Source organism: Girardinichthys multiradiatus, chromosome 10 (assembly GCF_021462225.1).
Source record: "Girardinichthys multiradiatus isolate DD_20200921_A chromosome 10, DD_fGirMul_XY1, whole genome shotgun sequence".
Lineage (NCBI taxonomy): Eukaryota > Metazoa > Chordata > Actinopteri > Cyprinodontiformes > Goodeidae > Girardinichthys > Girardinichthys multiradiatus.
The window spans coordinates 3,148,163-3,162,112 of NC_061803.1; the positions used below are offsets into that span (position 1 = coordinate 3,148,163).

At 38.9% G+C, this 13,950-nt stretch overlaps 1 protein-coding gene across 13 annotated transcripts in view; it reads right to left on the bottom strand.

Moving 5' to 3' along the window:
• LOC124875134 (actin-binding LIM protein 1-like) overlaps positions 1–13,950 on the bottom strand; it is a 32,027-nt gene that overhangs the window by 2,916 nt on the left and 15,161 nt on the right. For 6 of the 13 annotated variants that reach the window (XM_047377018.1, XM_047377012.1, XM_047377019.1 and 3 more), the window contains exons 6-14: positions 13,706–13,799; positions 13,100–13,187; positions 12,938–12,996; positions 12,700–12,756; positions 10,870–10,947; positions 9,976–10,146; positions 5,853–5,882; positions 5,635–5,764; positions 316–366 (exon numbers count right to left, since the gene is read on the bottom strand). In XM_047377018.1, coding sequence (XP_047232974.1) covers positions 316–366; positions 5,635–5,764; positions 5,853–5,882; positions 9,976–10,146; positions 10,870–10,947; positions 12,700–12,756; positions 12,938–12,996; positions 13,100–13,187; positions 13,706–13,799 — 758 coding nt within the window. The remainder of the gene's footprint in view (positions 1–315; positions 367–5,634; positions 5,765–5,852; positions 5,883–9,975; positions 10,147–10,869; positions 10,948–12,699; positions 12,757–12,937; positions 12,997–13,099; positions 13,188–13,705; positions 13,800–13,950) is intronic. The other 7 variants (XM_047377021.1, XM_047377015.1, XM_047377024.1 and 4 more) reach the window with 3 other exon arrangements.

The following is a 13,950-nucleotide window of genomic DNA, read 5'->3' on the forward strand; positions in this document are numbered from 1 at the left end:
AAAGCAAACAGATAAGCTCTTCATTAAACGGCTTACAGCCAGGTTCAGCTCATTGCCTGAAATAGATTCGACTTCCTGGGGAAATCGGGCTTTCAGAGCTTCTTCTACACTGCTCTGTGAAACTGTGCTCCTAATAACACCCCACTTATAGTTTCCCATAGAATACTTGCACAGAATGTACATTTACTTCAAATACCCAGTGTTCATATTCAAACTAATGAGGACAGTTGGCTTTACCGTTCCTTTACAGACACCTCTGGTTAAGAAATGTAAAAAGCCTGATATAGAGGTTAAAATGGTTACTGAAAGCTATACCTTGCTGTTTATAAACTGGAGGCCTCTTGTACAAATCGAAGCCTTCATCTGCTGAAAGGAGGATGCAAAGTTAGCAGAAAATCAGCTTGAGTCCACAATTCTGTCACTCTGGAAGCCTCAAACAAAAAACACTGCTTCTGCTTTAATATGTGTGTGTGTTTGCTGCTGTAAAAACAAAATCCCCCAAAAATGTTTGATCACACAAAAGCAAATGCAGTGATCATCACACTAATACCACAGAATCTCGTTAACATCTGTCCTTCCTGTCGACTCTGATTAACAGCGCTTACTATTGCACCCACATGAGTCAAAGCTGTTCAATCAGTTAGTGGTTAGTGAGTGTTGGTCAGAGGGACAGAGAACATGTCAGTCACTACTGCTGAAAGACGTTCATTATCTACCCCAAACCAGATAAAAACAGAACTGCTATATATAAAAAAAAAAAAAAAAAACAACGTTGGAGGAGTGTGTGAATGAACTCTGGAAGGTTTACTGTTGTCAAAAATAATAAAATGTCCACAAATGAAAAAAAAACAAAACGTCTTCATCTAAAAATAAACTTGTTTTGTTTCAGTAATCTGCAGTCTGTGTGGGAGGCTTCTGAACTTTGACCACTAGGTGGCTCTGTTTTACCGGAAAATAATCTTTTTTTCCTTTGTTAAAACAGTCGTCTTCAATAAATCAGAATATTATTGAAAGGTTTATTTATCTCAGCAGCTCAATTCACTAAGTGAAACACGCTATCTAGAAAAATGACACACGGATGGATGTTTTCAAGCCTTTATTTCTGTTAATTATGACGATTTTCTGCTTACACACTGAAAAAACTGACTTTTTGGTATAGTAAAATATATTAAATTAATTAATCAGTTTTTACACTGTAATATTGTGTTTCAGAGATAACAGGAATTTATAACGTAAAACATTGTGTTTCATTCATGTAATAAATGAACTATGAAGAAAGAGTAAGTTTTAATATTGAATTGCTCATAGTATTTACATGTTTAACATAAACTTGAAAATACTAAGTAACTTTTAATTTGAAAGTGTAGTTTGTGTTTGAAACCACACATGCACATTTGGACAGAAAAGCCCGCGATGTTTGACGGTAGCTAAAGAAGACTGTGGGTTAGTTAGTGTGTCACGGAGGTGGTGCTGGTCTGGGCTGGTGTGAGCTTGGATGAAATGTAAGTAACTGCATTTTTATGTAAAGTTTATGATAACATATTGATCCTTGAGATTGTTTCAATCTCGTGTGCATTCATTTAAGTTTTAATCATGTTGGCTAAGGTGACCAGATTAAAGACAATAACATCCACACCTAATGCTACTAGTGCAAATGTTAGTTGTTTTACTCTTTTAGGGACGTTTGCTTTTAACTTGTGCTTAGTTAATTAGTGGAGCTAATATAACGCACTACATTAAATATTTTATTTAATGTAGTGAGCAGTAACTGAGCAGTAACTCAGTTAATGTTAGTAATTTCACGCCACACACAACTAACGGATTTAAAGTTAGCAAAGAGATGGAGATTAATGTTTGTCAAAGGCAGAAAGCTCCCACGGAAACAAGTTATCTTGAGTAACTTAATGTAGCTGGTAATGATTAGCTTTATTTCAGTGACTAAGTTAAGTTATTTAAATGCACCAGATGCCAACTGATGCTAAAAGATCCCCTTAAATCAAATGATGTAACCTGATTGACCTTTTAACCAAGTAAAGGCTCTCATGTGAGTCCAGCAAATTCAGTTGTATAATTTTTGTTACTCAGAGTGTAAGTTCATTTGTAATTTGTTAGTTAAACACAAATTCTCATAAATGTGTTTTGCTTTTTATCAACAGGAAGCAGAAGGGTATTACAATGAGTTGTGTTAGACCCAGGATCCAGTTGAGTAGAAACGGAGAGCTTGGCAGGAGGAGTCGTTTGTCTCAGGCTGCAACATTAGTCTCGTTCAGGTATGTGGAAATCTAGCTATGCATGTTTTAAGATTCCTGTTGTTTTTTTCACTATTCTCTATTGTGTTATGTCATTTTAAAAGTGTAGCTTAATGTTTTGATCATTGTTTTAACATCACAAATTTCATCTGTTCTTTTACAGGGTGACGCTATTCTTAGGACGAGCCAATACAGTAGACAGTTGAGGTGTAGGGAGGAGGACATTGACAGGTTTCCATGATTGTGTCATCATGGAAAAACAGTAGGCCTCCTATGTGATGAGATGGTCATGCAAAAATTGCAAGTTTAGGACATCAAAACGTTTAGACCTCTTAAAGCATTATAGATTGAAACATCTACACATCGGTCAGGCACTCCCCTGTTTGTACTCAGATTGTCCTTGTTCCTTTAAAGGTTGGGGTGCACTTCGCACACATTTGTCTAGAGATCACACACAAACAGAACAGTTGGAGCAAATTGTTTAATTTTCATGTCTTGTATGTAATTCGACCAATTTTAACATAGAGAAGCAATATTTTGAACACCTTGGAGTTCATCGGAAAAAGCACGAAACTGTTCACTGTGTTTTTAAAGACTGTCTACACTACTAATATATATTCAACTTTTGCTTCTCATAAAAGTAGGAAGCACAATCCTCACTGCCTTCAAGATTTTAAACTTGCTGTATTTCAGACATATTCAAGTCAGGCAACAGAGAGTAGTTTATTTGTAGATAAAAGTGATGTCACTTCTGATGAAACACTTGTTAAAGAGGGTGAAGATTTAAGTAAAGTCATTGTTGATCATCTTGGTTCATTATTACTGAAATTAGACTGCATCTTCGATGTGCTCACTAGATGTATAGATGAGACTGTAGAGGAGCTTCAGTTTATTCCTTGTTCAGCATCTGCACCCGTTAATTTATGCTACAGAAGAAGTTAACATTTTATTCTGTTTCTTATCTATGTTTTAGCTGTTGATATTAGAATGCCTAAAGGTTTTAATTGCATACTTAAAAGTGCACTAATCCAAGGGGCTGGTTAAATATTCCAATGTTTTAATATTTGGATAGCGCAATTGCAGATTAGTGATTTAGTGGGGTTGTATTTGTAGAAACAAATGCTGTTTAGAAATTGTCAATATTACCTTACATTGTCTGGTTTAGACCTAACCTCATCTTCTTTTAGTCATGTGATATGTCCTATTTTGTGACTTCTGTGTTAAACGGATTAAATCTCCATTCACCCAAACTTATATGTATATATTTAGTTAAAAATATATATGTTGGAGATTAAATTGTTTAACAGAACAGACAGTTAAATTTAGTCATACTTGTTCAGTAGACCATATCGATGAGGTTCTTGATGTGTTGATTAATGACGGTAATGCCACTGTTACTGAGATTTCATTTGTTGAAGAATTTGAAGTGAACATTCATGTGTGTTCATAAATAAACAGTATATTTGAACTGTATTTTAATTTTGTGATTTGTGATACACCTATATTAAATGCATTGAAAAATTCATATATGAGAACATTTATCAAAAGAAAATTGGAAACATTTACATAATTATAGTGAGTAAATCAACTTAATACAAATGAGTAATGAAATGTTAAACACAAATAAAAACTACTCAATTACTTCATAACATGAAATACTACAGATTTATAATATTTACTTAATATTTTTATGTTCCCAATTGAAAAAAATAAATAGACTTTACCTAATTATTTCAAATAAATGTAATTTCTAACTTTATTATAATGAAGTAATATTTACTTAATATCTTCACAACTGTTAAGTGTAATGGTACGTATACTTTACTTGATGCTGGGAAGTAAGTTATACTTGATTTTGTAGCAGTAAAATTTACTAAAAAAGTCAGTCATTTTCTACCGCTTATTCCATAGTGGGTCACGGGGGAGCTGGTGCCTATCTCCAGCAGTCTATGGGCGAGAGGCAGGGTACACCCTGGACAGGTCGCCAGTCCATCACAGGGCAACACACAAACAGCCACACACACTCATTCATACACCTAAGGGCAATTTAGAGTTACGAATTAACCTAACAGGCATGTCTTTGGACTGTGGGAGGAAGCCGGAGTACCTGGTGAGAACCCACGCATGCACGGGGAGAACATGCAAACTCCATGCAGAAAGACCCCTGGTTGGGAATTGAACCCAGGACCTTCTTGCTGCAAGGCAACAGTGCTACCAACTGCGCCACCGTGCAGCCCTACTAAAAACGTGTTAGTGCAAATTGTTACGAGGATTTTATTAAGTAAATCTTACAAGTTCCTTTTTTCAGTGCAGCTAATTAGAATATTACATCAGTCCCCCCTGAAAAAAAAAATTAATACAGAAATGCAGGCTTTATGAAAAGTATGTGTAGCATCCTCTTAAAGGTTGCTACTCAGAACATATACTCTGGTTTATTGAATATAACTGTATAGTTTATATCCTTATTAAATTTTGAGAATAATGGTGAACACAGCATTTTGCAAAAGTATTCATACAACCAGAAATTCTTCTCCTTTGCCTCTTTACAGCTGGAAACTTCAAAGTAAGTCTTGCCTCGGATTCTCAGTTGGGTTTAGGTCTGAACTTTGACTAGGCCATTTAATAAATGTTTTTATCTAAACCCTTCCATTTTAGCTCTGACTGTATATTTAGGGTCGTTCTCCTGCTGGTTAGCATCCCCACAGCATGATGCTGCCACCATCGTTCTCCACAGTGGAGGATGGTGTGTCCAGGATGAGATGCGCGTTAATTTGTGTTGATCTGTCACATAAAATCGCAACAAAATTTCCTTGAAGTTTGTGGTTGTAAGAATACTTTCTCAAGGCACTGCAGTCACTCTGAAAGGAAGGAGGAGGAAGTAGGTTTCCAGAGGAGCAGAGGAGCCATACCTCTTGTTTTAGAGAGAAAGTGGTGAATTAAAGGAGAAGAGGTGCGGGGTCATTTTTGTTTTCGGGTAGTAAAGAGGGATAAATGGTAAATGGACTGAACTTATATAGCGCTTTTCCAGTCACACAGACCACTTTACACTAGAGCCACATTCACCCAATTGCACTCACATTCATACACCGATACATAGATCGGTAGGCAACTTGAGGTTAAGTGCCTTGCCCAGGGGCACATTGACATATGGCAGGAGGAAGCTGGAATCGAACCCACAACCTTCTGATTGCAAGACAACTACTCTTCCTACTGAGCCACAGTCACCATAACCTTGTTATGTCACAAAGATTGAGTGAGGGAGAAAGTATTAGGGAAGATGGACACATGGAGAGCAGGAAAGGTGGTAAAACATAGAAAAACGAGCAATGGACCTGTTTAACAACATTATATTTTTTTCGGGGATCATTTCTTTGCTCATTCTCACCTGGTCGGTGGAAGTGTTGCGGTGAACCAGACAGAGCGGGACTATAGCTATGACGGTACCACATGGTTTGACCTCCAAAAGATCCATGACTTGAAGATTTTGGCATGCATGGTCTTGTTTCAAAACTCTCCTTGTAAAAAGCAAAAGACAGAGAAGCAATGAGAAAGTACTTGAGCGCTTACCTGGAGCTGTTACTGACGTCTGTTAGTGTTTTATACCTCTGTGGTTTCAGACACGTTTCCTGGTGACTGAAGCAGACAAAAAAGAGGACAAATCAATACAGTCAGAGGGCAGTGAAACAATTTAGGTGAAATGCTTTTTACAAAAACAAAAAACAATGTTTATACAGGAGCCATGAAAGTATCAGTCAGCCTGAACTTCAGGAGCTTTTCACGGATGTACAGGAGGAAGGAAACAAAAAGCATCAGTCAAGTTGTTTTCAGATGGTTTTCCGTTGTTAGGAATAACCTTTATTAATATGCTCATAGCTGTTTTTCCCTTTTATACTATAGTTAAATAAATATAAGTTCTAATGTTTCCCTTTTGTTACAATAGGATAAGAAGCTCATCGACATACAGTACAAGAATAAATGGCCCAAGGGTTATCATGAATGACCTGAAGCTGGGGCACTGGGGTTGATAGTGGAGCAGCTGGTATAACTGGTTTGATTAGAAACCTACAGAACACTTAAATTAAGTATTGACACCCACTACTACACAATCTACCAGATAGACACCACAATGGTGACACACAGTCTACTGATAATCACTGAGGGAGGGAACATCCATTGCATTGGAGTCCCAGATATAAAAACTACATGTGACCTTCTATCGAGGCTCTTCATCATCCTCTAACAGACGGCGACGGTCAGAGACGGGAGCCTCGGCGCTGATCTCTGTAATCATTCCTCTGCCTTAATTTAGATTAAAAAGAGCTGAAAGTTAGAAACTAGTTGAGATTCGTTCATTTAAGAGTCTTTAGATAGAGTGGTGACTGTTTCCAGGGTCCAAGTACCGGTGGAGCTCCGAGGCGTCTGACCGCCAACAGGGTGCTGTAGCTCAGACACCATTAAATCTAAAGTTAGGATGCACCTTCTTACAAATGTTATAGGATATGGTATGATAGGACTTAGGCTAATGAAAATATTCAAACACTAATGATCCAAAACACACAGCCTGGCAAAAATATTCACACCCTTAGAACTTCACAGTTTTGTCACGTTACAGCCACAGTGTATTTTATTGGGATTTTATCTGATAGTCCAACACAAAGTTATGTAGAAGTGTCAAGTGAATGAAAAACGATACCTGATTATCTGTCAGGATCGGTCTGTGTCAGGTTTTTGAGTTTTGTTTACTTTCTGCTCAGCCAGGTGCTTTTCTGTTCATTCTGGTTTATTTAGATTCCTTCTGTTTAGTTGTGTTACTTTCTGGGTTCCTGTATTAGATGTGTTCAGTTATTTCCTTATAGATCTGGTTTATTTCCTTGTGTTCTGGTCACCTCCCTGCTCTCCATGCTCATCATGTTCATTAGTCATTCTCCCTCTGTATTGTTTAGGCTCCCTTGTCCCCAGCTCTCCTTCTGATTAGCTCCTCTCCCAGTTCATTGGTCCATACTCCACTTCCCTCAGCATTTAAGCCTTCTGGTTTTCATTGTTCTCCCCGGGATTCTCTGCTGACGTCTCCCAGTTCCTCGTCTCTGAGTTCCTGTCTGTAGGTTTACTGTTTTCTGTCATTATGAAACTTCTCGTCTCAACTCACTATGCGGCTCCCATCCTCCTGTAGGGACTTTAGTCCTGCTTCACCTCCACCCAACATGACATTATCAACATTTCTTACAAATAAAAACCTAAAGAAGTGTGGTATATATTTTACATTAATTCCCATAACTCTGACACCTCTAAATAAAATTCAGTGCAACAAACTTCCTTCAGAAGTCACCTAATTAGTAAACAGAGTCCACCTGTGTGTAATTTAGCCTCAGTATTAATCCAGCTGTTCTGTTTCTGGCCTCAGAGGTTCTTCAGAGAACATCAGAAAACAAACAGCATCATGACGACTGAGGAACACAGCAGACAGGTCATGGAGGAATTTCTGGTTCAGTTCAAAGCAGGTTTAGATTCTACAACAATATCCCAAGCTGTGAACATCTCAAAGAGCTTTGTTCAATCCATCATCTGAACATGGAAAGAGGGTGGAGATCCACAATTCACAAATCTGTTTGTCACAAGCCAGGAAGGAGGCACAATAAACATGTAGAAGGTTTATGCCCAGATTTCTGTGTTGCTGACAATAAATCTAAAACATAGTGGCGGCAGCATCATGCTGTGGGGATGCTTTTCTTCAGCAGGAACGGGAATGCTGGTCAGAGTTGATGGGAGGATGAATGGAGCTAAATGTACAGCCAGAGCTTCGATGCAATGGTTTAATTTTACGTTATAGTGGACCAGTCAAAGTCCAGACCTAGAGTCAGTTAAGAATCTGTGGTGAGATTCTAAAATTAATGTTCACAGACACTCTCCTTTCAATCTGACTGAGCAATAGTTGTTTTGTGTGCACAAATATCAGTTTCTACATGTGCAGAACTGGTGGAGTCCTACCCTTAAACCCTTGACGTTGTAACCGCCACACTTTTCAGATTATTTGTGAAATAAATGGAAAAAAAACATGTATCACTGTCCTTTCACTTCACAGTTCTGCTCTACTTTGTTAAGGTCCGTCAGATAAAATCCTATTATAATACTCTGATGTTGTCGGTTGTGTTGGGCCACCGTCCATTTTGTGTGGTAAACGAACTACTCCACCTCCCAGCATGCATTGCAGCTCTGACGTCACTGGCAAAGGCAATAAATAGCTAGCTCAAGCAAACGCTAACTGCTAAACCGGTATGAACCGTTGGCCATTTTGAGTTGATCATGGACACTTGACTACACCCAGGACCCCCACCTCCTTTTTCTGCATACCTACAACCCATCTTCAAAGTCAGCTGAATAGAAAGAAGCCGTCTTCAAGTAATTGTGTTCTTTTCGTTAATGATCCAATTTTTCCTGCTACTCCGGGCAGGATGAGGAGTAGATTAAGGTGGCCTAGGATCGCCACCAGTTAGTCTAATGCAGGGGTCTCCAACTCCAGTCCTCAAGAGCTAATGTCCTGGAGCTGTTAGATGCCTCCCTGCTCCAACACACCTGAATCAAATGTATAGCTCATTACCAGGCCTTTGGCAAACTTGAAGGCATGCTGTGGAGGTAATTCAATCATTGGATGAATCATGTTGGAGCAGGGATGTATCTAAAAGTTACAGGGGAGTTGCTCACAGGGACTGGACTTGGAGACCCCTGGTCTAATGTATTAACTTTTGTATTTTTGATCAACATATTGCTGACTCAGTTGGAGTTAAAGTGTACTTATAAGCAGGCTGAAGCTGAGATCTGAGCCTTGTGTTGAGTCTCTGCTCATCTCCATGGTCTCACCGTTTATAGCCCTGTATTTTTCCATGGGTTTCCCGCTCAGAGTTTATGATCCTTGGTTTTCAAACTAGTTCGCTATCAGCTGTTAGTGGCTATGGAGTCCGGCTGCTGGGTACCGGGTCTGAGCTGGCCTGGTTCTACCGTTTTACCAGCTGAGGGCCGCTTTCGAGATGCATCAACGGACCAAAGGAAGCTTCACCGTTTGTTAATTTTGTTCTATTTTCCAAGTCATTCCAAATTGTTGTTTTATTCCCACTTCTGTCCATAAACTGTTGGTTTGGTTTTCATCTACACTCAGTGCGCATCCTTATTTTTGGTTTATTAGTTTACCCCTTTTGTTGAATAGTGCTTGCTTAATTAGGTGAAAGTTGTTGGACCTGAATAGTGATTGTTGTTAAACCAATAGTGACTATTGGTTCACATAGATAAAGACACAGTGTTTGTGTTTATTTTGGGTAAGAGTGATTTTCTGTCAACTAAGGTTAGTGTTCCACACCATAAAACTGTTGATAACGCAGTGACATTTAGCGTGGTTTTGGTTAATAATTAACAATTATTAATGACAATTAATTAATTGTAATTATTAAGTGCTGTTAGCCTAGCAATCACAACACCAGAGTGTATCTCTGATTTCTATTTATAAGAAATGATTTTTGGTTAGAATTTATTACTTCTGAATTATGATTTTTAAGTATAATATTTTTGATAAATATTTATAATCAATAACCATAAATTCTTAGAGTTGTAATGTGTAAAGTGTGGAAAACCTCAGGGGGGGTTAATAATAATTTTGCAGTTAAATATGAGAACAGAAAAACAAGACTCAGTTTGACTCATAAACAGTGAATCAGAAACTCATCGCTGAAGAAGTTACCTCCGTCAGGCTTCGTCTGTTCTGCGTGATTCCTCTTTGGTCCAGAGCAGAGGGGTTGATGTTCACAGACCCATAGGACATCATGTCTGGATGCTCTATATCATATATAGCCTTGACTCTGGGAATTGCTGCTAAGTCTCGGTAATCAATGATCTCATCATCTACTTTTGCCTGGTAGGGGAGGAGGAAATGCACACACACGCACGCACAGGAGACAGAAGCAGCACACAGCGGAGGTTAGGTTGAGGAGAAAGATCGAAAGGTTTACATCTCAGCAGGGAGGAATCAAGCTTTAATCCCGCAGCACCTGGATTATTTTTACTTTGGCACATGAGGTAGCCTGATTCTACAAGTTCTCCCACCTTGTTTCTGTTCACATCTACCAGTTATTTACAAGGCTTTGAAGGCAAACAAAGTTTTTGGCTTGCGAGGTGCTTTAAGGGCAAAAAAGCTTTCTTCATTTAAAAAAAAAAACAGGAATAGACGATAAAAGGTTCAATGCAGGTAAGACACTAAAGCACAATTCTTTCACAGCGATCTCAGTTCGTATTGAGCAAATGATTACCTGCTCAATATGAGGCTGATTTACTCTACTGATGAATAAATGAAGAAAATGTAAATAACAGCTGAGCTCAAACTGAAATCACATTTTCTCAAACATGAAAGCTAGTTCCGACCAGTCAAGGTTGAGAAATTTTCAGAAAGTTTTAATATAATGAAACGGACTCCAATACAGTTTCCATTAATGTCTTCATAAATTTTTAAAAAGATTCATCTTTAACAAGCAACTTGTCCAGGTGACTCCCCTGTACGAATAAAAGTGCATAACTAAAACAGAAAACATAAAATGTGGAGAAGAGAAGATGCTGGGAATGAGGCAGCATGAGAACTTACACAGATGGTTCTACCAGGGCTGCTAGGAGTGCACGAGCCTGGCCTGGAGCAGGAGCTTTCAGATGAGGATCTGTTGGGCTGAAAGATAACAAACTGTCTGGACCGGTCGAGCCTTACTCAGTGTAACATGCACCAAAGATTTAACACGGTAGTGTGTTTGTGTGGTGTATTAAGAGAAGAATGTGTTCATCTACAAGTACAGCTGAAATAAAAATAAATATTGTGAAAATGTTGTAGCATAGCCATAGAAAGTTGAGTGGAAGGAAAAAGTGTAGTGGGAAAAGATGAATAACCACATCCTTGAGAGGTTTGTCAAGCTAAATCCATTGATGAATTTGGAGGAGCCTCACAAGAAGTGGGCCAAGGCTGGAGTCTGTGCATCAAGATCCATTACACACAGAAGAATCCTGCACATGGGCTACAAATGCCACATTTCTCATATGAATGACAGAAAATATTAAACGTTGTCATGAGATGAGCTGTATACTGAGCTGTATGTGCCAAATTATTTTTGACATGCAAGTTAGAGACAGTAAACTGGTACACTGCAGTGATTTGGGAGAATTTAGATGAAAAACCAAAATCAGAAAAACAGCATAGCTTGCAACAAAATCCGTGCCAAAATATGCCAAAATTAAAATCTTTTCATTCATCCCTAAGTGTAAGAAACTGACCTCACTGTAGCTAATCTTGCACAATCTAAAGCATTTTATGATTTGTCGAAGCACAATGCATCTACTTTGCCTTTCAAAAGTTCCACCCAACTTGAGCTTTTCCACCTTTTGTCAATCTGCAATCACAAACTTCAGAGAATTTCTTGGGGGTTATATGTGTTAGACAAAAAGTGAACGCCTGGTTTCTGTGATAAGCCATGTAAGGGCAGCAAACATGTTGAACAGTTTGTTTTGGTCGGATCAGTCTAAAACTGAACTTTTTAGACTATATAGAAAAGCCATTGTGTTGCAGAAAATAAATCCCCTGAACACCCAATAAAGTCTGTCAAACATGGTGGTGGCAGCATTAGGCTGTGGGGATGCTTTTCTTTACAAGGAACAAGGATGCTGGTCAGGGGTTGGGCAACAACCCTAATCATACTGTTAGAGCTACAATAAACAGGTTTAGATTAGTGGTGTCCAAATGGAGTCCTCTATGGCTGGTGTCCTGCATGTTTTAGGTATTTTCCTTGTTCGACGCACCTGAATCGAGCAAAGTGGGTCATTAGCAGGCTCCTGTTGAACTTGGAAACATCCTGAGGTCTTAATTGAGCTATTTGGGTCACCTGTGTTGGAGCAGAGATACAACTAGAAAATGTAGGACACCGGCTCTTAAAAACTGGATTCGGACACGTCTGGTTTGGATCAGAGCATACTCATGCGTTGCAATGGCCCAGTCAAAGTCCAGATCTAATCCCAACTAAGAATCTGGTGTAAGTCTTGAAACTTGATGCTCAGGAGATGCTGTCCATGCAATCTGCCTGAGCCTAAAGTATTTTGTAAGAAGAATGGACAAAATTACTCTTTTCTGCAACAAAATATTATCCTACAAAGTATCAGCTCAGTGGGGCTGAATATTAAGGCAGCCCAGTTTTTCTAAATGTTATGTGGTTTATTATTCACCTTATGTTGGTCGATCACATAAAATCCTAATGAAATTCATAAAAGTTTGTGGCTATAATTTGACAAAGGAGTGTGAATACTTCTGATGGACACTGTAATTGGCCTAAACTGGTAATACAAACAGAGTTTTACCAGATTTATTAATCAGTTATTATTTTCACAGCATAGCATGCTATCAGTGCGGAAAACAAACAGGCCTGCACACAATAACAACCTTCAGTTCATGTGGGGGGTAAAAGAAATCGAGACAGGGAGTCTTTGGTCTGTCGACCTGGAAAGGAAATGTAAACAAGTGATGTTGTCAAGCTAATGGTCTACATCATGTTGTGTGAAGCTTGAGAGATCCCATGTAGGAACTGTCTAATGACTCCAGCTTGTAAAACTAAAGGGACATCCTGCATCTGACTCTTTGAAATGTATAGAGCAGGTAGACTGGACGCTTCAGGTCTTACTCTGCAGCTCTCCTCTGTTCTGCGGTTGTCTTTGCAGTTTGGGTGCCAGATGGTGGAACCTGTGAAAGTGTGGACAGTTAGCTACACTGGTCATTTTGAGAAAATAAACATGCAATTATCCAAAATACGTTACAGAATCAGCTGGAGAATTCCTGTACTGACCTCGCACGTACATTTCTTCTCCTTCTGTGAACATTTTACCACATCGGCTGCATCTTGCACAACCTGGGTGGAAGTGCCTTTCACCAGCCTAGAAATAGAAAACAAGCTGGTCAAGTGTTAACTGACAGCCAGGAAATATGTCCTCTAAAACTTGTGGGTTGAAAAAAAGCAACAGCATTATACGGCCACCACCTTGCTTGACACTTGGTACTTGTTTTCAGGTTTGAAAGCCTCAACATGGCTCATCCATCTCTCTTCCACCTGACAATGACACTTTGGGTTTTCTTTCAGAACCTGGCAGGAGGTGGCACCTCTGAACACAGTTGTTTGAACTGAGAATTAGGGAACCCTGCAGCTGTTGATGAATGTCTCCAAAAACACTCCCAATATGTGTAAATCAACAGTTCTCCATTTTAGATCTTCCCTGACCGTTCCCTTGTTCATTTATTTGTTTGTCAGTTTTGGAAAACCTTGACGTTGTACAAATAAGGTAAATACTAGTTTTTGCAGCTGCTTTTAGCAACAATGCCACTGTTCATGTAGAGATGAGGATATTTTATAAATGCAATATTATAACCAGAGATTCCGAACAGACAGATGTCTTACCTCAAGGACTTTTCCTGTAATGAACCTCTGACACACTTCACATTTGACTCCAAACTGATTCTGGTAGTCCCTCTCGCAGTAGGGAAAGCCATCTCTGAAAGATGTACTATATGTGAGTCCACACTTGGTAGTGAGTTCAGATTTTAGAAAATGACGACATAATTGGTTCATTTACTGGTGTAAAACTGGCTAAATAAGATAAATAGCAGAGAAAGATGGCTATGAGAAAGCATGAGTGGAAGTGT